The 27894-nt window shown below is 36.2% G+C and overlaps 2 protein-coding genes across 5 annotated transcripts in view; both read left to right on the top strand.

Annotated features, from left to right (window-relative positions):
• Positions 1-17569, top strand: part of LOC143028366 (uncharacterized) — a 65143-nt gene extending 47574 nt beyond the window's left edge. For all 4 annotated transcript variants that reach the window (XM_076190331.1, XM_076190334.1, XM_076190333.1 and 1 more), the window contains 4 exons: positions 6829-6954; positions 8911-9174; positions 10656-10691; positions 17404-17569. In XM_076190331.1, the coding sequence (XP_076046446.1) occupies positions 6829-6954; positions 8911-9174; positions 10656-10691; positions 17404-17439 (462 nt within the window). In that variant the 3' untranslated portion in view covers positions 17440-17569. The remainder of the gene's footprint in view (positions 1-6828; positions 6955-8910; positions 9175-10655; positions 10692-17403) is intronic.
• Positions 17570-20411: 2842 nt separating this feature from the next.
• The window catches only part of LOC143028055 (uncharacterized), a 10626-nt gene continuing 3143 nt past the window's right edge, over positions 20412-27894 (top strand). The window contains exon 1 of the mRNA XM_076189696.1: positions 20412-20510. Coding sequence (XP_076045811.1) covers positions 20412-20510 — 99 coding nt within the window. The remainder of the gene's footprint in view (positions 20511-27894) is intronic.

The following is a 27894-nucleotide window of genomic DNA, read 5'->3' as shown; positions in this document are numbered from 1 at the left end:
AACAAGCATATCTCTGAAACTAGCTTCAAACCCACCATATTAGAAAATAGGAGAATAATTAAAAAGATACAGAAAATTCAAATGGACAATGAAGCCAAACACCCCTTTGCACAATAAAGACAGATGGGGACATAAACTAAAAAAAGAAAAAATCCAAAGCAGAAGGTCCAGACAGGATTTCAAACATCAGCCTCAAACACCATGGCCAAACTATCATAATAGCTTTATGGATATTTTCAACCACTGGTTAAACAACATCCCAAACATCTGGAAGAGAGCTCATATAATACCAATCTTTAAGCCAAACCACCAGAGGACCCCACATCATACAGACCAATCTCAATACTATCCATAATATCCAAGCTGATGGAAAGGTCACCAAGAATCAAATGGAAATAAAAAAATCACTTCCCCCAACTAACATGGTTTCAAGGAAGGCCACTCTACCAGCACTCTGCTCACAAACATCACACAAATACCTGAAGGATTCAATAAAAAAAGGGCCAGCAGCAAAAACAGTTATGGTTGCCATAGATATAAATAAAGCTTTTGACAAGGTCAGCAAACATATACTATCCAAAAAGATCACTGAGACAGATGTCCATAACAATGACAAGAAATGAATAACCAACTTTATAGCAGGAAGACGATGCAGAGTGTCCGAAAACAACTATATTTGGACACAAAAAGACTATACAAGAGTCTCAAGGTGCAGTGCTTTAACCATTACTGTTCAGTCTCTTCATGACCGATCTATCAGTGCTAAAGACTTGTTCTCTCATATGCAGATGACTTGACAATAATAAACCAGCGCAAGAAATATAAAATAGCAGCAAAAAGCTCTAAAGTATACTTGAACAAACTGGAACAATGGCTAAGAAATACAGAATGGAACCTTCCCTCCAAAAATCAACAGTAACACTGCTCATCCCAGACAACCATGAATAGTAAAAAAGAAGAAAAAAAAAAAAATAATAATAATAATAATAATAAAAAAATAATGTAGTGAAACTAAGTAGCCAAACCCTTCCACTGGAAAGAAACCCAAAATTTCTGGGTCAAACAATTGATCATATGACAGTAAAAATCGATACTGTTAGATAGGGAGCTACTCACTGCGCCATGCTGGGTAGGGAGCTTCACTGATGAAGGCTGGCACCACCTGTGAATTGAACACAAGACTTCCACTAGTCGGGTAGGTGTGTTTACTGATTACACCACAGTCGCCTCCAGTGACCACTTGCTCATCTCTCCTTCAGTCCCGCCTGCTGAGGGCCGGTCTGGGAGTGTGAATTGCTATGGGATCCTACTCACTGTGCTATGTTGGGTAAGGAGCTTTACTGAAGAGCTGGCACCACCCAGGAATTGAACCTGGGAATTCCTGCGTGCCAGGTAGGCATGCTTACCAATTACACCATTGTCACCTCCAGTGATGATCTTGCACAAATACAAAAACAAACTTACTGAAAATTATCCATAGCGCAGACTTATGGCAACAAAAGAAACTCTAATATCCATCTATAAACTGTTCATAACCACCCTAAAATATGCCTCTGCAGCTAATCGAACATAAACTGTTAACAAACGCTGCAGAATGAAGCACCGAGAAGGATAACAGGATATAGGACCTCTCCATTCAAAACCTAAAATCCTCTCGATAGCATATCATATGAAAATGACAGGAACACACACCCTTCATACTACATTTCACAAGTGCCACCAACATAATATAATTAAAAACCTTCAATAGCAGCATCCTGCTCAAACATCTACCAAAACCTATTACCCAAACCACACAAAATATCCACACAGGAAACACACCCAGATACCTAAATAAGCCCTTCAAGAGAAGCTATCAAACTCAATACTCTCACAATCCCCCCTGCAAGTCCCACAAAGAAATCCCTCCTACACCAGACAAGAACCACACTAGCTCACCTGCACTCAAAACACCATCTGTCATTTAGACAGTACCCACACAAAATAGGCCTGGCCATAGATTTAAAATGTCCCAGATACAACCTCCACACAGAAGCCATTGAACACCTCATACTATTATGCCCCACATTAACAATCCCCAGACAGCAACACAATATCTCTTCTCCAGTGACTTATTGTACCAACTGGAAGATGTTACTGATTTCCTGGAGGCCATAGGTCTTCTGCAAGAGAGGCCAGGGGCAGTGATTGATTGATCAACTGGCTGAACACAGCAAAATCTATGTACATTACCCACAAAAAATATAGAGTGTGCCAGTGAAAATGATGTGTAAAAGTGCTTTATGGTTTTTGCATCTGTAAAAGATGTATTGTACATCTTGTAAATGTTTGTCAGTTTGGATCATATTTCTTATATTTGTGTTACAAATGGATTTTTATAGACCATACAGTGCTCTTGATCACATGGAAAAAGTGACCAACAGCATCAAATCACAAGCCCTTCCCAAGCATAAGTATATTTGAGAAAAGGTGGAGGGAAGGATGGCTGATATGGCATTAATGGAATATGTAGTGGTACCTAAAGGAAGGATTGGAAGAGTTCTGGACATTTTGTTTTCAGGGTAGAGAGTGGGGGTGTCAAGATTTTATATATATATATATATATATATATATATATATGTTGAGGAAAAGTGCCAAAGGAGGAAAAAGGGGTGGGAGGTGCTGAGAGTAAATTTTATTGAATGAGAATGAAAAGGAGAATTAATGCCAGAAGCTGAGAGAAGTATAGGAGAGCGTGATGAACAAAGGGAAAGTAGTAGTAGAAGAATGAACAGATTTGAAGGAGAAAGTGACAAAGTATACAAATATGGTATGTGGGACAAGGAGTATGGGAGAGAATGGAGGGAAAGGAATGCTGGAATGATGAGGTTAATGCAGTGCTTGAAGAGAAGACGCAAGCTTAAGAGGATTGCAAGTTAGAACTAAGACCAAAAATACAAAACATAGATGAAGAAATAGGATGCCTAATATGGATGGATGATGTAGCCCTAGTAGCAAACAACCCTGAAACAATGCAAAAAATGTGAGACATTACTTATGAAACCGCAAGCAACTATCACACAGAATTTGCCAAAGAAAAAAGCAAACTACCAAAAATAGGAATAACAAAGGAAACACTAGACTTCTACCTTGGACCCATAAAAATTGAATACTGTGAATATATAAACCAAAAACCTAACTCTGAAGACCAAATCAAAGAAATAAAAAAGAAAACTGAAGCAGCATACCAAATCACATTTAAGTATCATAGGAAATACACAATTCAGAAATATTGAGATGGAAAGAGCCTGGAAGCTCATAGAAACATGCATACACCCAATAATAACCTATGCAGGTGAAACAAGGATTAAATAAAAAGGAGGGAAAAATTATGAACCGGATACAAGAAATTATAATAATACTAATGGTACCTCAATCAACACCATTAGAATCATTATACAGTGAAATGGGATTGCTGGACATCACAACAATTATAACTAAAAACAAAGTGAACATGAAGAAAAAACTATACAAAAACCCAGAGTACCTGACAACCAAAATTATGGACAGGCAAAAAAAAAAAAAAAAAGGATGAAAGGAACAAACAAAAAGTACAACCAACACCAATGATAATAACAAATATGCACAGCAAATAAAAAACTTGTACAAACTCTTTGAAACCAAAGCAAATGAACAAGCAAAAAATAAATCCAAGCTCCAGGCACTAACAAACAAAACCTGGAAAGCAAGCATAAGACAAGAATATATGAAACAGCTTACCAGACAAGAGGCATTAACAATATTCAAAACTAAAACAAGAATGCTCTATAGAAGTGAAAAACAACTACAAAGGTAAGGAGACTGATATTAAATGCAGAAAATGCAACATGTACACCAAAATCTAGGAACATGTATTATTGGAGTGCCCAAGTATACTAACAAGCATACGAAGTCAATGTCAGTGATATATATGAAATGAAAAGAACAACAGACAACATCAACTATATCATCAACATACTAAAAAACCCAAATAATCTAAAGCTATACAGTATAGCTCTTTAAGAAATTAAGTAGAGCATTCTGGCCAACCAGAGATGCACACAGTAGTAGTAGTTGCAGTAGTCAAGGTACAAGAAGAGAGGAGAAGCAAAATGTAGGATGAGGGAGGCAAAGAGGAAAGCAGATATAAAATGAGGTATTTGACAGGGAATTTTGAAATTTGTAAAAAAATAAAAAAAAAATAAAATAAAAAAAATGAGGGTGAGGGGGATGAGTCAAGTAGAGAGGAAAAGGTAAAAGGTGCAGATAGATGAAAGTGAAGATGGTAAGGGTAAGATTGGTTAAGTATATCAAAGAATTTTTTAATGTGGAGGAGGTTAGGGGAATTATTGTAATAGGGCAGGAAAATAAAAGGATTATAGGAAAAGTTGAGGTACAAAGAGTGTTAAAAGTGTGGAGTGCATGACAAAGGAAGGAACAGTGATAGTGGATTCAATAGTGAAGATGTTTAGTATGTGTATCAAGGAAGGGAATGTGCAAGAGGACTGGAGGAGTGTTTGTATAGTTCTGCTATACAAAGTAAAAGGGAAGAAATCTGAATGTTACAGTTTAGAGGGATAAGTTTGTTGAGAAGATGGAAAAGTATGTAACAGATGTTAATAGAGAAATTAGGAAATGGAGGAAGTAATTGGTGAGGAACAGTGGGCTTGTGTAAGGTATAGGGTGTGCTGATAAATTTTGTGTGGTAAGACATATATGGGAGAAGCTTTTCGTAAAATGTAGGGGTGTATTTTTTTGGCTTTTATGGATCTAGAGAAGGCATATGACAGGGTCAAATGGAAGATGTTGTGGGAGGTATTGCAGATATATGGGGTTGGAAGCTGTTACCCTCTTTGGTACGATGACACCTACGTAGGCATCATGAGGCGTGAGTGGGTACAAGAATTTGTACTGAAGTGATTAAGGACAGTCAAAAGCACTTACATGAGCAGCAGAGCTTGTATTAGGGTTGGAAATGGTAAGAGTGAATGATTTGATTTGAAGGTGAGGCTTCTCTAGTGTTAACTCACCATGGTTGTTCATATATAGATACAATTAGGTAAATACACACACATGCACCCGTTTTGGAGGCATTTTAAAGTCACAAACAGTACAGTACCAAAGGGTAGGCACCGAAAGAAGGACCAGTCGTGCACACAACAAAGATGGCAGGAGGAGACACAACACCGCGTGTGAATGGTGACGTCGGCAAGATGGCGGCGCAGGATTTGATTTTCCACGCAGTATTGGACACCAATGTGCCCGCGTACATAGAAATTTTCCGTGTAAATAGCAACAAGATTTTCCCCATAGTTGTATTTTACGGGAAGGGGAGCTATGCTCATGGGGTCCCGTCTTCATATCTCATTTTATCTAAACTATTTTTAAATTCATGTATTGTTTTTGCACACACCACTTTCTCATCTAACTTGTTCCAACTGTCTATTACTCTGTGAGGAAAGCTGTTCTTTTTCAAATCTCTTCTATAGCTGTCTTTTTTTATTTTCTTTCCGTGTCCTCTTGTATTTCTGTCATCCCATTTTATCAGATTCTCTCTATCATTAATTTCTATGCCTTTCATGATTCTGTGTGTATGTGCATGTGTATATATGTGCATGCACACATGCATGCATTGCATATAGATATATAATGTATATACAGTGATCCCTCGTTTTTCGTGGTTCCCATGCGAAAGGTGAAAAACAGCGAAATAGGATTTGCCCCCCCCCCCCCCAGGAATTTTTGTGTATGTGTTTGTGGGTACCAGAGTGTTTAAAATATGTAAACCGTATTCATACTTTACATATTTGAGACAAAGATTACAACAGTACACGTATTTACTTGAATTGTTAATTATAAAACCTTAAACAGTAATTAACATTTATTATACAGTAATTAAGGGGGATCAGACACACTGATAGAAAAATATAAATAAAAAAAGTTTTATATATTGACTTGATATTTTTACAGTATAATCAAATTATTATTTTTCACATTCCATGATGTCCGTTTGATGTCATTGATGAGGTCACAAATGTTTTCCGATCTTAATACTCTAATTAGACTAACCTACTTTTGCATGTAAGATCTCAAATACCATACAAACAGTGTGTAATTTTGTTTTTTCCTAAAATCGTAATAGATCAAGATGTACATAGGTCATAAAATGCATGACTTTGTGACGTCGCACCAATAGCGCTTTTTCCGATGAAATTCCCTCTAGCGATATCATTTATCATTTTAATCATTTATCAAAACTTACACGAGAAAGGCACAACACTCATGTGTTAGCATGGTAAGTTTTAAGAAAATTTGATTATTTTTTGATGAATTTTTTCTTTATGAATATTTTGGAAAAACCCGTGAAGCACTGAAGCCACTAAATGTGAAGCGCAAAGTGGCGAGGGAACACTGTACCATACATTTAAGTGGATATGTGTATTTACCTAGTTGTATTTACCTAGTTGTATTTTACGGGAGGGGGAGCTATGCTCGTGGTGTCCTGTCTTCATATCTCATTTTATCTAAACTATTTTTAAATTCATGTATTGTTTTTGCACACACCACTTTCTCATCTAACTTGTTCCAACTGTCTATTACTCTGTAAGGAAAGCTGTTCTTTTTCACATCTGTTCTATAGCTGTCTTTTTTTATTTTCTTTCCGTGCCCTCTTGTATATATATAGACACATGTGATTATACATTGCCAGCACCATAATGACCAAAAAGAAATTATTTGCAGGTGAGGCCATATCTTAAGATTGATGTATGTGCTAAAGATGTGATTTTTTTTTTTCTCTCTTTTTTTTAGGATTTATTATTAGACACTAAAACCAAGCTTGTAGATACAGAAAAGATCCTGGAAGAGTCGAAGCAGGAGGTAGTGGCCAAAAGTTCACTCCTAGAAGCAGCCCAGTCCTCTTTGAGAGCTCAAGAGGTAAGAAGGTCTGCATTTGTTGACCGAGTTTATTTTAATGGAGTTAGTTCTCCAGAGTTTGCCTTTGTTTTATGAAGTACAGTCATCTTTAGATCTTTTTTGTTACCTCACTCTTTTCACTATATGTCTGAATATATTATTTATCTGTTTGTTTATTGTATATCACTGTTTTATTCATTTAATTTTATTTTTTGCATCCGATCTAGTCATGGACCAAAAGGTCTCCTGTAGGCATGCTCCTGCTTTTGTAACCCTTTGTAATATATATATATATATATATATATATATATATATATATATATTAACCGTATATATTAACCGTATATTTCCACGTATAAGACGACCCTAAAATAAAAAAATTCACCCCTTAAAATTGGGGGTCGTCTTATACTACCATTATAAAAATCAGACCTTGAATTCTATGTGAGATGACTTGGTAGGCTAGCCTGCCGATAACCACCGATACACAGGAAATGATTCACATTATGATAAGAACTGGTAATAAAGGTAATTAAACCATATTTACCTTATATATTATTGGCATATCTTTATAGTAAATGGCAATTGTTAATAAATTCGAGGAATAATTCTATATTAATGAAATTACAGTACTTTTAACTACTCTATGTAAACACATTTAACACAGCTGAAAAAAATGTAAACATCGAGCACTGGTTGCGTTCATAGCAACCTTTTTCTTTCGCTAACTTTTCAGTAATTTTTAAGACTGAAAATAACAATTTTGGATTACAGTACATAAAACGTTTATTTATCAATAAAAAAAATATATTACAGTAGTTGAACCAGGAACGTAAACAAATAATTTTTGTTAGTTGACGTGTGTTCTCAGAAAATCATGATACATGATTTGCTTTATTTCATTTATTTTGAATTTATAAGGATACAGTAAGTAATTTATCTGGTATAAGGATACAGTTAAGTAATGAGAAAGAAAAGAAAAAGCAGCTGATAAACGTAATCAAAACAATTCTTTTTGTACGGTAGGTTTGATACACTGATGCTTTTGTAATTTAGCAGTCGTCTTGTACTACCGATATGAGATAAATTCATAAAAATTTGCTCTAATTTTGTACCTCGTCTCATACAAAGGTTGTCTTATACACGGAAATATACGGTATATACAGTATATATATATATATATATAATATATATATATATATATATACACACACCAAGAGCTATTTTCCCCTTATATGGAAGGTAGCCAAGTCAAAAGCACATACATACTCACACCCATTCCACCTCCATCCTCCTTTTACTTATGATCTACTTTACAACAGTTTTCTATGACTTTGTTACCAGATACTAAGACTGCACACCAGCAAGTGTTGAAAGGTTCATTGTAAAGTATTCTATTAGCAGTAGATAATGTGGAAAAACTCTCAAACTTGAAAAAGAGGCCTACCAGAATGTTGGACAATCACATGAATTCCATAATGCTTTTCCTAATGTTATATGTTGTTTCACACAGAATCATTTATTAATATCTGGATTTTACATGCCTGGACTTAAAGTAACTTTCCAGAGGGATTATATGAATTTAGAAAAGACTTCTATGAACCCTTTTGCTTCACTTAAAATATTAAACAGGAATGGGAAAATTCTTCATTCTCTGCAACTTTTGCTATGGTTGTATGAAGTTGCTGATCATCACTAGTCTTCTCCAGGAGTCTCTTGTCTTCCTTTACTCTACATAAGCCCATGTCTCTCAAATCTTCTTTAAGATGTCCATTCACTTCTTTGTTGGCCTGCTGCCTCATCTTATTTCATTTATAGTCTAGTCCATTTTTCTGCTCACATACTGTTCATCCCTTAATTTCCATAAGCATTCTCCCTTGTGTCTTCTTTGAAATCTCGGGATTTGTTAAAAACGAGGTTCTAAAGCCCTGTAGAGCTAATACTATCTGGTGATTAAGAGCCTCCATTCTATTGCAGGAGCGAATCACTGAGCTTGTTGCTGCTCAATCCGAGAACGAGAACGTAAAATCTGATCTTGCGGGGAAGGTTGCACGATTGGAGGCCTTATCCAGCAACTTAGAAGCCCGTCTCCAAGCAAGTGACCAAGCTTATGCAACTGAGAAGGGTAGGCTGAATGAACAGTTACAGAAGAACCTTGAAAATTTGCAGCAGAAAGATGAGGCACTCCAGAAGTTCCAGATGGTGAATCGTGACAAGGACACCAAAATTCTTGAACTGCAGGTAAGCTCCATTATAGATGTAAATAGACACACAGGAAAGAAATGAATGAATAGAAAGGTAGTTAGGTATGTAAGCAGTAATAGAAATAGGAAGTGGGTATGTTGGATACCACCCCATTCATATGTAAACATTGAATAACTACAGTGACATTACACAGTCCTGGCAGAGCCCACCTTCACCTTAAACCACTCACTCTTGCCATTTCCAACCCTAACACAAACTCTTTAACTCAAAATCTTATGACTGCCCATAACAATTTTCCCCATATCCTATACATCTGCAACACTTCACAGTGCCTTCTTGTGGACTGTCATGGGTCTTCTCCAGATTCATAAAGGCCTGAAAGACATCCTAACCTTTTGCAACAAAAATTTGGCCCAGATATCTTCTATTTCCCTAAATCCACACTGTTCTTTCCCAAATAGTCCCTCTGATCTCCTGATCCTTTCAATTAATACTTTCCTTTATGCCTTTCCATCTATAATCAACAGACTGATTCCTCTAAAACTACTACAAATAATGCAGAAAGAAAGAATTGAAATATGTTTACCTAAGTGTTTACCTAATTGTAGCATACAGGAAAGGAGCAACGTTCATTGGGTCTTGCCTCCTACTCTCTATTTTCTAACATACCTAGACTCAAATTTGTACGGTTCCAACTTAATCTATATTTTTTATTTTCAATTATTATATTTAGATTTGAACTTGTGTATTGTTTGAGCTTGGGCTATATCACCTAAGCTATTCCACATATTTATACATCTATATGGAAAACTGTATTTCTTCACATCCTTTCAATGTGTGGTCTTAATTTACTTCCATGACCTCTTAAATGTGTTTGGGATGAAGTGTTTAAGAAGTATGGTGGGGGTCATGAAGATGGACAGAGTGAAAAATGAGGAGGTGAACCAGGGAACAGGGGTGTAAAGGAAGCTGGCAGATAGGGTTGATCAAAGAATACTTGGATGGTTTAGGCATGTGGAAATAATGAATAAAGAATAAATCCCTAGCAAAAAGAATGTGGAAGGCAGTCAGATGGAGTGAATTTGACCAAGAATGATATGGGTGATGGAGTGAAGGGGGGAAGGGAGAGGGCAAGAGATAGATGTGGGTGGAGTGTGGTTGGGAATGGATGATGAATTGACATAACTCAGAGATTTTTCCTTGTCTTCCCTATTTACTCATGAGAGGATGAGGAGGAAGTGTCATCGTGTAATGAATCGGTTGGGGAGGTGCTGTGTCTTGATGCAGTACTTCAGATCCAAGCACTGGGCAGGAGAGGGAGATGGCCCTTGATCCTCAAGTAGCTAAGATAAAAGTGAAAATAAATGGGTGTTAGATAAGTATGAGATGGATGGAGGGTGGGTGCATGTGTATACATTCAATTTTCATTCCTTTCACCTCCAAGTACAAATTAAGCTAAAAGAATTTTAAGATTTATGTACTTCCTAATGTGACTATTATTTTTTTTTTCTCCACAGGCACAATTGGTAAAGGCGGAAAGCAAACCAAAGGAGGTAAAGGCATACAACATTCCTTTAAGATCTGCTTATATGATTCTTTTTCATTAAAGTATTTGTGGAGGTTTACATCAGTTCAACCTGATATTGTTTCCTATTTCTAGGCATAATTAGGAAGCAGCCTGGTTCTCAGCAATCGGGAAGACATAGACACCTTATAAGTTTGAAAATTATAGTACTATACACAATTCTTTGCAAGAACCTTCAACCCCATTTATCCATCTTATTACATCATACAGCCACAAATGATTGACCATAGAAAACACAGTACCACACTACTGACTATATACAACAGTCCATCATCTATACCATACAATAATACCCACACCTTCCTCCCTGCATTTGATATTATCATATCAGTCACTCCTCTGGAGTCACACTACCCACAAGTTAACAAGATCCACCAGTTTCTAATATATATCTTCCACTGGATACTATATTTGATTACTCCATTTCCCTACCAGTAACAGAGTATCATCCAGTCTATTGATCAGCAAAGCTAGAAATATGACAAAGATGCTGGGAATAATGCCCAAGAAAACTTCTTAAAAACAATCAAACTGCACACACATCCTTGGCTCTCCTCATATCAGAGTAACCAACAGTTTGAAACTGTACTTGTATGCCTAAAAAGAGGATATTCTTACTTCATAAATGACAGGAATCTACCTTTCCATTTGCCTATGCAAAGCTCTCCTCACAATAACATACATACTTCTAGAATATACAATTTACACAATACTGCACTGTACCCATATACTCTGTCATCTACTCCTTTGAAAAACAATAACACTATACCACATCATGGGCAACAAAGCACCAAAACCTCTATTATTTAGTATGCTAGCATAGTATGCAATGCTACAGCCAATAGAACCCTGGGATTCCTGTGCAGGAACCTCAGGAGATGTAGCAGACATCAAAATTCTTGCTTATAAGACACCATCTATGTGTATGTGTAAAGTCACTGCATTAACCATAGATCAGTCATATATGAGCTTTGAGCTTTAATCTGGGAATATAGTAGCTGTCAATCATGAGTCCAACACATGATCCAAGACCATGATGAAAAACTTCTATCATCTCTTAACAACTTAAAAAATAAAAAAAATATATATTATACAAACTACAAACATTATCAACTAACGAGACCAGTAAATGAAATATAATGAACAATAGTGCCACATTTGATAATAACTAACCTTTGCCTTTCCTCCTCACAATTCTATTTCATCCACATTTGTTTGTTTTTCACTTATCATCATTACTCAATCTTTTCTTTCTTTTACTTGATTATCAGGATTTTCTTCCATCCATTTCAGCAGTTTGCCCTGTATGCCTCCTGCAGTTTCTAATTTCTTTAGCAATTTCTTATGTAGCACCTTATCAAAAGCCTTTTTCAGGTCTAGAAATGCACAATCAGCCCAACCATCTCTTGTATTACATCTATTAGCCTTGAATAGAAACACATTAAGTTTGTGACGCATGATCGTCCTTGGCTAAATCCAAATTGCCTTGGATTTAGTATGTTATTTTTTTCCAAATGCCTTACCCATCTAATTTTGATCATTCTTTCACAAATTTTAGTTATCATACTTGTAAGAGAGACCAGTCTATAATTAGTAGGGTCTACCTTGTTTCCCCCTTCATATATTGGTACTATATTTGCTCTTTTCCAATCTTCTGGAACTTTTCCCTCTTTCAATGAACTGCTTATGTATTTTGTCTGTTAGTTCATTGCCTTGGATTTAGTATGTTGTTTTTTTCCAAATGCCTTACCCATCTAATTTTGATCATTCTTTCACAAATTTTAGCTATCATACTTGTAAGAGAGACCGGTCTAAAGTTAGTAGGGTCTACCTTGTTTCCCCCTTCACATATTGGTACTATATTTGCTCTTTTCCAATCTTCTGGAACTTTTCCCTCTTTCAATGAACTGCTTATTAGACTATGTATTTTGTCTGTTAGTTCATTCCTGCATTCTCTCAAAATCCAGTTTGCCATTCATCTGGTCCATGCAATTTTCTGACATCAAGATTACTCAAGTGATTCATTATTTCATTCCTTGATACTTCCATCTCTTTCATAGGGGGGACTTTGTCCCCCAGCTTGATATCTCTAGGTTGTATGTTCTCCCTCATAAACACCGATTTAAAATGCTTGTTCTTAATTTCTGCCATTTCTATTTCCTCTGTGTATTCAACTCCTTGTCGTAGTTTCTCTAATTCTTGTTTGTTTTTCAGTTTGTTGTTTACAAATCTGTAAAATAGTTTTGGTTGATCTTTACATTTTTCTATGACATCTTTTTCGTATTTTCTCTTTTCTGCTCTGCACACTTGTACATATTCATTTCTATAACTACAGTAGTATATATTTTCCATTTTCTGGTCTTTTGTCTTTTTTCCATTTTATCCAAGCTTTATCCCTTTTGTCTTTTAACTCTCCACATCTTTTGTTGTACCAACACTTTACATACCCTTTTTCTTGTTTTTGTCTTGGAACATACTTTTCCACTCCTTTATAAATTTTTGTCAAAATAATCCAGTTCTCTTCTAATGTTGTTTCCTCCTTGTGTATCCTTTCCCAGTCTGCTTTTTGAAAGAATTCTCTTATTTTATATAAAAAAAAAAAAAAATTCAATGCATCAATATCAATCTTCCCTTTCTATATTTTTTGTTTTCCATGTATTTTTCCTCGGTTTCAATTCAACCAATATGTGGTCACTTTTACTTATTGGTGTCTTATATTCAATCTTGTCCACTATTTCAGGTTCTGATATGATTATAAGGTCCAGTCTCGATGGTTCTTCCTCATTTCTATACCTAGTGTTCTCTTGTATCCATTGTGTCATTGTATGTTCTATAACACTGGGTAAATTTTTTTTTTTTTTTTTTTAAATCGTCTAGGGTTTTCCAGCGGAATTAGACTAATTGCGATGCTCTGAGTCCGAAAATGCCCTTGGTTTTTCTCAATCAGGTCAGGATTGTTCGCTACAGACATTTAAGAAAAAAAAACGATTTTTCGTCCAAAAACCCAATTTCTGCGGATCATAAAAATTCGGTATCTGTGGGCCATCGAAAATGCCGGCCTTCAGCTTCTCAATGGTCACTCCAGGGAAGGCTCGCCACAGGTAGTTGAAGCACCTCCCATCCTTGTCCAGAGCGCGCGTGAACTGTTTCATTAACCCAAGCTTGATGTGAAGCGGTGGGAACAAAATCTTTTCCCGGTCAACAAGAGGTTCGTTTATGATGTTGCTCGCCCCAGGTACTAACTGCTCTTGCGCCGGCCACTCTTTCTTCACATAGTGCTGGGCTCTGTCTCGACTGACCCACTTACATATAAAGCATGGGTACTTTGTGTACCCGGACTGCTGACCAAGTAGAAAGTTCACCATCTTAAGGTCGACGCAGATGAGCCATTGGTGCTGCTCATATTGGATTTTGTCGAGCACATACTTGACTGCTTCATATTTCTCTTTGAGAGTTGTGGAGTGCGCAAGAGGAATTGAGGCGAACTCGTTCCCGTTGTGGATGAGCACACTCTTCAAAGAGCGCTTGCTACTGTCTATGAAGAGTCGCCAATCTCTCGGATCATATTGAGGAGCGCCGAGTTTAACAAGAAGACCGGCGACATCTCGGCAGTACACGAGGTCTTCCTCCTGGCAGAAGTAGCCCATGTAGTCCTGATGCCTTCTACGAAAGAACGTGATACGCGCGTCCTCGCCGAGTAGATTTTTCTCTTTGAGTCTGGAGGCCAACAGCTCGGCGGAAGTCTTCGACAAGCTGAGATCCCAAACCAGATCATTAAGCTCACATTGTGAAAAGGGCTGCGGACCATCTTGTGTTTCATACTCTTCTTCTGTATCTCCTCCCTCATATGCAGTGGTGGCCTTGTCGTCGCTGTCAGGAAGCTCTCTGCACGCTGGTACAGGAAGTTCTTCGCAGTGAGCAACTGGACGGCGGGCAGATGGAAGGTCGGGGTACTGGAGGCTGCTCCGATTCTTCCGGTTGATGCCAGTAGTATTGATGGCGCAGAAGTAAAAATCCGATTCATGGTCAGACGGCTCCCTCCAAACCATCGGAATCCCAAACTTCAGTGAAGTTTTCGTGCCCTTCGTCCACCGCCGGAGGTATTCCACGCACGTCATGCACACCGTGTGCGGTGCCCAGGACTTATCTTGGTCACCCAGCTTGACTTGAAAGTAAGCCTGGTATGCGCGCTTCACAAAGCTTGTGATGCTCTTCCTGTGCATTGACAGCGTGTAGTCTTCGCAAATGTAGCAGAAAATGTCAGGATTATTCCTGCATGACCGTCGCGCCGAAGCCATATCAATACCCTGAAAAGAAAGAAATAAGTCAATTAGTCAATTTCAAACAGAAACACACCAGAAGCAACCATTTATATATGAATAATTCGATATATTCTTCAAGAAAAATAGGATTGAACTCAAAACCCTTCAAATTATCATATGTATAGCTCGTCAGGTAGGCCTATGGCTGTATCTCAAAAAGTTGACCTGATTGAGCAAAACCAATGTGATATTCGGACTCAGAACACCAAAATTAGTCTAAATCAGCTGAGAAACCCCTGACGATTTTTTGGCTGTTACCCAGTGTAATCATATCAAGTAGTACATTTCCCCATAGGTCATCTCCACCCTTCACTGCCATCTCTTCCCAGCAGATTTCTTTACAATTTAAGTCACCCAATATAACTATTCTTCCTCCATCTTCCATTATCTTATTTAGTGTTATCCTTATGTCTTCTAACATATTTTTGTGTTCTCTCTCTTCCCACGAAGCCATTTTAGGAGGCACATAATTTACTACAAACTTCCTGCTCTTCCCCATCCCTGTCCTCCACTTCCATCATAATCATCTCTATTCTTTCCATATGTGACATTCCTCACATTTATTTCCTTCTTAGTCAGGAACATAACTCCACGCCCTTGTTTTACCTCTTCGTTTCTAATCCAATGATTATGTGCACCATGTCCTACACTGTTGTGTGGTAGTGGACCTTTCAATTTTGTCTCTACAATTCCCATTATGTCCAGTTCTTTTTTCCTTCAGGTAATTAATCAGTTTGTTCAAGCCTGTTATCAAGCCATATAATTTTCCTCTACTTTCATCGTGTTTTGTTTCCCTTCCGTTTTTCTCACTCTCGTATCCACTATCCAATAGAATTTCTCTTTGTCTGACTCTGTTCTTTTCTCGTTTTTCTTCCACAGCTTCTAGTCTTTTTGTCTTCTCATCCTCTCTTTCCTCTTCATTCATTTCTCTTTTTATTCATACATGTTTATATAGATCACTTTTTGCTAGTTTCCCTGTTTTTGCTAAGGTATTCTCTGTTGTCGTTTGTGACTTGAACTTAACCTTAATTGGTCTGGTTTTATCTGTATTGTATTTCCCTATTCCATATATTTCTTCAATTTCTTTCCCTGTTTCTTGTTCATCCTCTTGAACTACTAATATCTTGTTTACCTTTTCCTTCTCCCCTTTTACTCTTGTAGTCCTATTTGGATTATGCTTCTCTTCCATCCCTAATATAATTATACATTTCTTTTTGTCTGCTAAGTCTCTTACTATATTCTTCTCTCTCATCACTTTAATAACTGTGTCCTTAGTTTGTTCTTTCATCTGTTTTGTCTCTATATCTCTAAAAACAATTTTGTTGTTCTCTTGGACTTTTCTCCAACCCTGTGCTTCTTTTGCTATGGACTCTTTATTCTCTTTATTATTCTTTAATTCCTGATTCTCATCTTTTACTTCTTTTAACTGTCTTTTTAATTTTTCTATTTCTTTAGTTAGGTTTTGGTTCTCCTTTAGTTCTTCCAATTTATCAACTCTTTACATAATCCGTGTAAGTTGGCTGAACCTAACCTCCCAGTGTTCGTTCATTTTCTCAAGTTTTTCCTCTAGACTTACTAATTGGGGGAGGTTGACATCCCCTCTCTCATTAAATCCATGGAAATTATTATCTCCACTTTCTATTGTGTTGTTCTTATCTATATTTCTAATTTTAGTACCTTTACTGATATTTTCGACTTCACCTGCATCATCTGCAGCCCTCTTGTTGACATTTCTTCTGACGTCCGGGGGAGCCCATTCGTCTCCTCATTTCCTTCCATTTCCCTCAGTAATCCTTCCCTTTCTCATTTTTCTTCACCTTCCCACTACACCACGAGCTTTCCCCTTCCCTACCGATACAACAAAGGCACTTCCTCGTCGTTGAGATTGATGAAACTTGAAGTTTTCCTTGGAGTTCCAAACCTCCATATCAATCTTTTGTGTGGCAATTTGTCAAATGCATTTTCCAAATTTAGGTATACATAATTCACCTATCCCTCTCGTGTAACATTTCTACTATCAAATAATCACTTTGTATATACAGGATCTTTTTTTGCAAGTCCAAATTGGTTGTGAATAAAGATTTTTTCTCTCTCCAAATATTTGAACCATCTATTCTTTTATAGTTATCCACACAGGACCTTTTCTTCTAAGTCCAAATTGGTTGTGAATAAAGATTCTTTCTCTATCTTGTTCTGGTCAAGGACACTGGACTGTAGCAGTACCTCAGTTGTCTTTACTGAATATTAGTACATTTGCAGATTTCCAGACCAATGGCACTGGCACCCTCCCCTCTTCCAGTGAACATATGTGTATTGTTTCTTAGATGTTTCATGATATTTTTTCTTTCCTCCCCGCAGCAACCGGCCGCGCCCAAGAAGAATCAGGGCAGATAGATGGGCCTCACCTCTAGAGGACCTTCATCATTGCGTGTCGTTTTTACTTCATACAAGCATTCTATGTTGAAAATTGGATTGTGGGAAGGGAGTTGTTTTTATCATTAATAATAAAACATGGGAAAACATCCTTCATTTCTTTTGTTATCCTGAGAAGAAATGCCAATTCTGAATCTCTAAGATCTGGCCCCATTTAGGTAGGTGGGGCTTAATGAATGACTTGATGTCACATTGTTCTATTAAAGCCTCTAAATAGACAATATGGTGGGAATAGGTATGGAATCTGATAGTGTTTCTGAAGTAATATTTTCAGGTTATTGAGCAATGTAGGAATTTTTTGGCTGCAGTGGATTAGAAAATGGTATGGAGTATAATTGTTATTGATGAAATGCCTGGGCAGACAATGATTGCTGCACCTTCTCGATTTGCTTGGGTAGGGAGAGGTGGATAAGTGTGTCTTAGATTTGTGTGTGTATGCATGCAGGGCCACATTTACCAATAGGTATATTAGGCCATTGGCCTGGGGCCCACGGGTACCTGGGGGGCCCAGTGAAACAAATTTGTCATGCAAGAAAGGTAAAATAAATAAATAAATAGAAATGAATTAATAAATAAAATTAGGCAGACATTGTTACTGTACTAAAGTGCAATAACAAAATTTCAGTCAAAATATTCATACCTTATGCAGTAATATTGCCAATATTTCTATAAATTTGAGGACCCACAGATGACTTTGGCCTAGGCCCCACAAGTAGGTAAATCCGGCCCTGTGGGGTGTTCATAAACAACTGCATTTGGATTTGTATTGCTAAAGAATGGACACGATTTCTCAGTGTGCAATATTCATTCACAGTTCCATTGCATAATGGGGTGCATTTTGGTTTGGTTTGTTAGGCTACGGTGATCAATTTGGGTTGTATCAATAGTTTTTTTTTTTTTTTTTTTTTTTTTTTTTTTTTTTATTGCTTAGTCTGGCTAGAGATCTCCATATTCTATTCCTCATTATTTTCATTAGATGGAAATTTGAATAATTATAATGTTTTGCTTGAGCTTTGATTTTGGTTAGTGAATTATTTGTCTCGCATAAATGAACAGGAAATTAATGTAGATGTTATATTCAAGGCTCAAGTCTTGACGACTGTAATCAATCGATCAGTAATTAAAGATGGCGTGACTTATTACTTACTTCAGAGGTGGTACAGATATTACCTCTTCGACCCTTCTATTATATTTATGTGAAGGTGGCGACATACTAAGCTAACATGCTACTTCCTTTTGCTTCTTTTGAGTTGAAACGACTTCGGTTATAATATTCTACACTTCCCTAATTAGTGCTGAATAGTCTTTGTAGATCCTTGCGCTTGGGCTTTGCCCTAAATCCCATTATGATAATCATCCATCTACACTTCCCTAAGAACATCTCAACAATGTGTCAAACATTTGTATAGGTTTAACTTCTCTTAGTTTGTCGTTCAGCTTCTCACTGTATGACGCAAGAGTAAGGTGACGTTTGGAAATGTGTAAAACAAAATTCATGACCGAAGTTATTTCTGTTCAAACGAAGTAGTGTGGTAGCAAAGTATGCCAATACCTGGGATTCCTGCGCAGGAACCTAAGGAGATGCAACGCAGACATCAAAATTATTGCTTATAAGACACCATGTGGGATCCACACACTAACAATGACGTGTACAAATTAGTCCACAAAATAAAGCACCAAGATGGATCAGATGTTATTACAGATACACTACATTAGTCACCAAAACAAAACAGACTTGAACCAGTTGAAACAAGACGAATATACAGATAACAAATGAAGAACAAAATTACAAAGAATTTAGTTGACATAAACAAAGAAACTTCCACCCAACAGATACACGAATAACTAGAGGCAGTCACAATCTAAACTTCCACACATATAAACAAGCACCAACATATATATTCAAGTACTCACCTCCTCCCCCCAGCATCCCAAAGTTGAATCATCTTCCTTTTCATGTAGTTAATAGTCCCACTCTTGATACTTTTAGAAATAGGATCACCCATCACTACCACCCTCTCCTCGTTTCAGATCCCATTCCTGGCCCTAATCCTGATCACACCCTAAACCCTTAATTAATATTAGGGTTGCCAGACATCCTCCTTTAGGCCGGACAGTCCTCCTTTTGCGCAACCTCACGCCGAACGTGCATTTGTCCTCCTTTCTTGGGGTGTGACAAAAATAAATGAATAAACAAATAAATAAATGAATGAAGAATAAATAAATAAATAAATAATCCTAGGTATACAATGATGTCGTACAATTAAACTATGTGGGAGTACCCAGGCCAAGGTCAACGTTGGAACTCTGCAGCCGTAGACAGGAACTGCACAGGTCACAGGACCAATGTTGTGAACGTGTCATGCACGCAAACAACACAACATACACTCTATAAAGGATTTGTGGGAAAACCCAGTTTCGGCTGTGGCCTTCCTTGGGGAGACGGGACTGCTCGGACAGACAGTCTAGGGAACGACAACAACAACAACGTGTGATTGCATGATTCACATCTCGTACATTGTCACGATTGTGCTGCAGTCCTGATGTGGCCACGGTGCAGTGTGGTTTGGCAATTAATTTATGAGGTTAAGGAGTCTGAAAATGCCGAAAAGAAAGAGGGCAGAAATACAAAAAGTAGAGGGCAGAAATACAAAAAGAAATAAACCTCCAGGCAATCAATGTGAGGATACAACTAGGTTTTGTTTGTGTTGTAACTTGGTAAGAAATACAGGTATTTGTTTTTTGTCGGTTTCATTAGAAGTGAAAAATATTATTCACTTTCAGTTTTTTATTATATATATATATATATATATATATATATATATATATATATATATATATATATATATATATATATATATATATATATATATATATATATATATATTACTGTATATTATAATCGTCGATATGCAGTGCCCTCCTTTTTGGAAATGGCCACCCTAACCCTTATCCTAATCCAAATCCTTAATTCCCCCGGTCAGCGCCCACAAATCATGCCGCCCGTGAGCGGCTCTGCAGGTTCCCGCAAAGTAAAAGCGAGAAATGCCTTGTCTGTCGCCACCTCGTAACAACCTACTCCGAAGGAAGCTTTAAAAATCTACAAACGCGTGTGGAGCAAAAATCAGGAGTTTATTTATTTATTTATCTATTCACATATTTTTATCTATTTATTTATTTGATTGTTTGTTTATTCATTTACATTAATTTATTTTTTTATTTGTTTATTCAGTTATTTATTTTTCTCTTCAAGAAATCCCTGCTGATGTAATTGGCAACGGCATGGAAGCAAAGAACTAAAATGTCGCTCTCATAAAACGATTCTCAGAGGAGTCTGTTATACGAAGAAGTAATAATAATAAAATAAGAGTAATAAATAGTAATTATCTAATTTAGGGCTATGATTGGCCAATCGATTCAGCCCCTCCTACACAGCTACCCAGTCAGAATTCAATTAACTTAGCGAAGTAAATCACAATAATGTGCTGTGTTGTGGGGTTCGGCGTGCGACCTGCTGAATAAATAAATATATATATATATATATATATATACATATATATATATTATATGTATATATATATATATATATATATATATATATATATATATGCACGCACACACACATATATATATATATAATATAATATATATATATATATATATATAATATATATATATATATATATAATATATATATATATATATATATATGCACGCACACACACATATATATATATATAATATATATATATATATATAATTGTGTGTGTGTGTGTGTGTGTGTGTGTGTGTGTGTGTGTGTGTGTGTGTGTGTGTGTGTGTAAAATATACAATTTTAATTGTTGTTGTTTTTTCTCAACTCAATTTCAGTAATTTTCCAAGTCATTTGAGGTACCACAAATGACATATTTATTATCATCAGTTTTGTTGCTGTGCAATTTTGCATTATTGCGTGTGCTTAATGATGACTGACATGACGGTCGAACAAGGTAGATATTGGCCTTAGTGTGACAAGGGATACTGTACGGTGTTGTCCAGTGATTCAAAGAGAGCTACAAAATCGACCAGCACTCCTTCACCTTCACCCTAGTCCATCTGAACTTATAAGTAAGTTTGATGACTGTTGTATATAGAATTGTAGAGGGTCTTTCAAGGAATCAACAACTGATCAAAATGCGTTTATTACTGTTTTACTTACGTTCAATTCCAGTCTTCTAGTCCTACGGGTATAACGCAGGACGACTTTAGAGCATATCATGGTATATGATTATCTTTTTTTCAGTACAAGTGAACCAGAAGGAAATCTTATGGCGGAATATAAACGTACATGACATCACGCTGAAGGGGCAAATCGTAAATCCTTACTCGTGTTTTTTTTTTAATGATGGGGGGGTGGGGTTGAGGCCCACTGTCAGGAGTGCAGGACCAATTTTATAGGTGCCGACGCTCTGGGGGCCTAACAGATATCTACCATTCCTATCATGTTCCTTTAGAAAAAAAAAGTATGTCCCAGTCAACAAATTAACCAGATCTGGGGCCTTGTATGTTTATTCTGTCTGCCGCTAGTTGACTTTATTCAGCTGAGAGGAAATTGTAGATTTGTTTGTGATCTACATTCAGTTTGGTGAGACAAACGAGGTGATGGTTTGTTTGCTTTGATGTCCTCGTCTAGAGTGCTCGATATTACTGGAACAATCCCAATCAGAACCCGGGGATTTGCCAAATTCTATTTACAGGCACAAAGTGGCTGTTGCCACCACACTTAGCTATAATAATTTATTTTCTCCTATTTCTAAAATGTACACATTTGTTTTTACAATATACAATGCATGGACTGAGTATGGACACTCAGTATTCATGCATGGTCCATATTTAAAAAGGGAGTACATTAGGAAATATAATTTTGACGTATGCTGATCTTGCAGTTTGGTAATATTGAACGCAGAACGCAACCGCTTGCCCAGATGTCCGGGTGACGTCAGATGCGCCTGACCTCTATAACCACTGTTAGGTCTGACAACAATGGTACTTCCCTTGGGAGTTCTCTGGGGACGTCGAACGTTCCATCCTGTACTAATGCGTGCGTGCGTGTGCACGCTAAACATCTAAAGGATTGAATATTCCCTTCAATCATCTTCCAACAAAATGAGGAATTCTACAGGAGTATTGTCAGGAATATTGTAAGTCATCACACACACACACACACACAATTTACGGCCCGGTGGCGGATTGGTAAGGCACTGGCCTCACAAGCCGGAGAACCGGGGTTCGATTCCCCGGCCGGGCGGAGACAAGTTGGGTTTGTCTCCTTTCACGTGTAGCCCCTGTTCACCTAGCAGCGAGTAGGTACGGGACGTTAGTCAAGGAGTTGTGACCTTGCATTCCCGGTGTGTGGAGTGTGAGTAGTCTCAGACCTACTCAGAGATCTGCTAATAATGAGCTCTGAGCTCACTGTCGTAGGGTGGTGCCTGGCTGTCTCGAAAAGAGGCTGCAGCAGATCCGAGGTGAATACACACACACACACACACATATATATATATATATATATATATATATATATATATATATATATATATATATATATATATATATATATATGTATGTGTGTGTGCGCGCTTAAATAGCTGTATTTACCTAGTTATATTATGCGGAAAGGGAGTTATGCTCGTAGTGACCCGTCTTTGTATCTCTCAGCATCTAGTTTGTTATTGAATTCTTGTATGGTTTTTACACAAACTCTTGTTTCGTCCAATTTGTTCCAGACATCCACCACTCTGTGTGGAAAACTCTTTTTTTTTTCAGATCGCTTCTATAACTATCTTTTTTGAGCATTTATTCATATCCTCTTTTTTTTTTTTTTTTTTTTTTTTTACCCACTTTAACACGTCTTCTCTGTCAAGGATTTCCATGCCTTTCATGATTTTGTAAAAGGCCAATAGATCTCCTCTTTCTCTTCATTGTTCCAGGGTTGATAGTTCCAGTTTGGACAATCTTTGTTCGTATGTCAATTTTGAAAGTGTTGGGGCCATCTTTGTCGTTGCTCTTTGGATTCTTTCTAATTTCTTTATATTCTTTTTTGTACTGGGTGTCCATAGTGTCGCAGCGTACTCCAATCTTGGTCTTATCAGTGTGACTAATATTTTTTTACCATTACTTCATGCAAGTAATTAAAAACCACCTTTATTTATCTTAGTAAATTTTAGGTTTCTCCAACTATTTTGTTTGTATGCTTGTCTGGTGACATTTCTTTGTTAATAATTATTCCTAGGCCCTTTTCGGAGCTAATCTTCTTTACTTCCTTTGTACAAATATTATTTTGTCCTGATATTCTTCTCTTACTTTTTCCAAACTCTGTTATACTACATTTTTTGATGTTGAAGTTTACTTTCCACTTTTGGGTCCATCCCCATACTTTGTCCAGGTCTCTCTGTAGTGATTCACAGTCTTTTTCTATACTTTCTTTAGTAGTTTTGTGTCGTCTGCAAAGAAGTTCATATAACGTTCTACACCTTCATCCATGTCATTTATATATATAGCAAACATTATCGGAGCTAAAACTGAACCTTGTGGGACTCCACTTATCATTTCTTCCCAGGTCGATTTGTTATCTCTAAGTACCACCCTCATTTTTCTCCCATGCAAGAAATCTTCCATCCATTTCAATAATTTTCCTTGTACACCTCCTATTTCGAGTTTTCTTAATAGCTTTTTGTGTGGCACTTTATCAAACGCATTTTGTAAATCCAGGAAAGCACAACCTGCCCATCCGTCCATTTCTTGCACTATATTTATTAACCTTGAATAAAAACAAATCAAGTCTGTGGCACATGATATACCTTGTCTAAAGCAAAATTGTTTTGGATTCAGTATATTTTCTTCCAGATGTTTAGTCCATCTACTTTTGATAACTTTTTCATATATTTTATTCATTGTGCTTGTAAGGTAGAATGGTCTATAGTTTGTTGGGTCTTCCTTATCTCTCCCTTTATATATTAGCACAATATTTGCTTTTTTACCAATCTTGCGGTACCTTTCCTTCTTTGAGTGAGCAATATATCATCTTATCTATCTATTTCGTTAGTTCATCTATACATTATTTTAGTATCCAATATGCAATTCCGTCCGGGCCGTCCTGACATCAAGGTTTATTATTTGTTCCCTTATTTCTTTCTGTGTCACAATTATTTCTTTCATTAGGGGGATCTTTGTCCCTTTCCTTCATCCCAATTGTGCGTATTTTCATTTGTGAATACAGATTTGAAATGTTTGTTCATAATTTCAGCCATTTCTACGTATTCTATATATTTCGCATTCCCTCGACGTAGTTTCACCATTTCCTGTTTATTTTTTCATTTAACATTTACATATCTGTAGAATAATTTGGGTTGATCCTTGCATTTGTCTATCATGTCTTTTTCATATTTTTTTTCTTCCCTGCGTATTTTTACATAATTATTTTTTAGTTTGATATATATTTGCCAATTTCCCAGTTTTTTTTCTTTTTCTCCATCTTTTCGACGCTTTGTCTCTTCTGCCTTTTGCCTCACTACATTTTTTGTTGTTGTACCAGCATTGATTGTACACCTTTTCCTGTTTTTGTTTTGGGACGTATTTATCCATTCCTTCATTATAAATTTCTTTTAATATCGTCCATTTCTCTTCCATCTTTGTTTCTTCATTAAAGAAGTATTCCAAATTCGTTTTTGAAATAATTTTCTGAGTTTCTCTCAAAATCCGTTTTGTTGTACATTAGTCTTCCTTTCCTGTGTTTTTCATTTCTTTCCAAATGAATTTCCTCTTTTAGTTCGAGCTCAATTAGTATGTGGTCACACTTCCCAATTGATGTCTTGTATTCCTTTTTATCCACAATTTCAGGATCTGACGTAAATATCAAGTCTAGTCTCGACGGTTCTTCATTGTTTCTGTATCTGGCATTCTCTTTTACCCATTGAGTTATTGTGTATTCAATGGTCATGTCCAGTAGTATATTTCCCCAAAGGTCCTCTCCACACTTCACTGTCATCTCTTCCCAACATATTTCTTTAGAGTTAAAGTCATCCATAATTACTAAGTTTCCTCCTTTCAGTATTTCATTTTATGTATGGTTTGTGTCTTCCAACATTTTGGAATCGTCACTCTCTGTACAAGAATATTTTTTTGTGGGCATGTATATCACTACAAATTTTCTACTTTTCATGTCACTGTTTTTAAGTTTTATCATAATCAGTTCCATATCATTATTTCTTTCTGTTATCTTTGTCATATTTAAGCCTTCCTTAGTCAAAAACATGACTCCTCCACCCTGTTTCTCCTCTCTATTTTTTATCCGGTGATTATACTGTATATACATTGAGCCACAGTATTTGGTGGTAGTGGATCTTTTAATTTCATTACTTCATTTTTTAGTCTTTTCCCTCTCTTTTTCCTCGTCACTCATTTTTTTTTTTCTTATCCATACATTTTTGTAATTTTTACTTTTTGCCAACTTTGCTGTTTTTTGTTAGTACTTCTTCCGCTCCCATTTGAGACCATCTTTAGTGTTTTTTGAGCATAGTACCATTCTATGCACTTTCTCTATCGCCTTCATTTCTTACCCCTCCTCTTGTATCTCTTTCAGTTTTTTTTCTATTTCTTTCTCCTCTTTTTCTCTTAAGTATCTAGCTACATTGTGTTTTTCTTTAATACCATAAACTACTATACCGTTCTTTTTTATCAACTGTGTCTCTGACCCAATTTTCCTTCTCTTTAATTACTTTAATGACAATTTCTTTTGCATTTTCTTCCACTTGTACAATTTCTTTAAAAGTTATATATATATATATATATATATATATGTATATATATATATGTATATATATATATATGTATATATATATATGTATATATATATATATATGTATATATATATATGTATATATATATATGTATATATATATATATTCGTATATATATATATATGTTCGTATATATATATATATATATATATGTATATATATATATATATTCGTATATATACATATATATATGTATATACGTGTATATATATGTATATATATATATACGGATATATATACATATATATATATATGTATATATATATATATATGTATGTATATATATATATATATTTCCACTTTCCTTTGATTTTTTATTTCTTGGAGATCTGTCTCTTTTATGATTTCTCCAACGTTCTCGGTCACCGCTTGTGTTTGTTCTTTTACTTCTTTTTTCAAAGCCTCATTTTTGTTAGTATCTTCATTTTTCATTCTTTCGTTCTCTTTTTTATTGTGTTTAATTCCTTTTTATACCATTAAGCTTCCTGTTTGTTTCACCCTTTCGTTTTTTAACTTAATCGCTTCTCTATACACTGCCCTCTATTCTGCTTTCATATCTATAATTTCATTTCTTCGTTCTGTAATTTCCTGATTTCTTAGAATATTTTATATCTTGTTCCCCTTTCTTAATCTAAACCTCTACCTAGTATTCCACTTTCTTTTGCAAATCCTGAGAAAGCAATATTTTCATACGTTTCATTCCTCTTTTGGCGTTTCCATTTTGCAACTTTTTTGGGATGACACCTAATGGCGATTCAACCCTCCTTACATCATATCTTCTCTTCCTTGGTTCACTATATTTTTGTCTATTATCATCATCATCCATTTTATATTTTTATCACTAAGTGAATTTACTCTATTTTAACATTTCGGTCCCTCGATAAGCAAAGCTTCCCTATCCCAATACGATACCAACTAGGTGTTTCCTCCAACTTATCGAAAGAGCGCTCCACTCCAGAGCTTGTTCTAGACGTCCGTTCCAGACGGTGGTGTCTATTTACATAGTTGTATTTTACGGGAAGTGGAGCTATGCTCGTGATGTCCCGTCTCCATATATCGTTTTATCTAGACTGTTTTTAAATTCGTGTATCGTTTTTGCACATACCACATTTTCATCTAACTTGTTCAAAACGTTCATTATCGTGTGTGGAAAGCTGTTCTTTTTCAGTTCTCTTCTATAATTGTCCTTTTTTTTTTCTTTCCGTGTCCTCTTGTACCTCTACTATCCCATTTTATTAGATCCTCTCTACCAACAATTTCTATGCCTTTCATGATTCTAGAAATAGTTTTCAAGTCTCTCTTCTTTGCTCTAATGTCTGTAACTCAAGTTTTGCTAGTCTCTCATATGATAGTTCTGAGAGCGTTGGTATCAATTTCGTAATTGCTCTTTGTATTCTTTCAATTTTTGTTATACATTTTTTGTACTTGGTGACAACGTCGTTGCTGCATACTCCAATCCTGGTCTTATCAAAGTGACTAGTATTTTCTTCACCATTTCTTCGTCCAGGTATGTAAATACTACTTTGATTGTTCTTATTAAACCATAAGTTTCTCCAAAAACTTTGTTTATGTGTTTCTCAGG

Source organism: Oratosquilla oratoria, chromosome 9, assembly GCF_046742065.1.
Source record: "Oratosquilla oratoria isolate Oo_2021 chromosome 9, ASM4674206v1, whole genome shotgun sequence".
NCBI lineage: Eukaryota > Metazoa > Arthropoda > Malacostraca > Stomatopoda > Squillidae > Oratosquilla > Oratosquilla oratoria.
The sequence above is the reverse complement of the archived record's forward strand: the minus strand, read 5'-3'. Positions and strand labels throughout refer to the sequence as shown.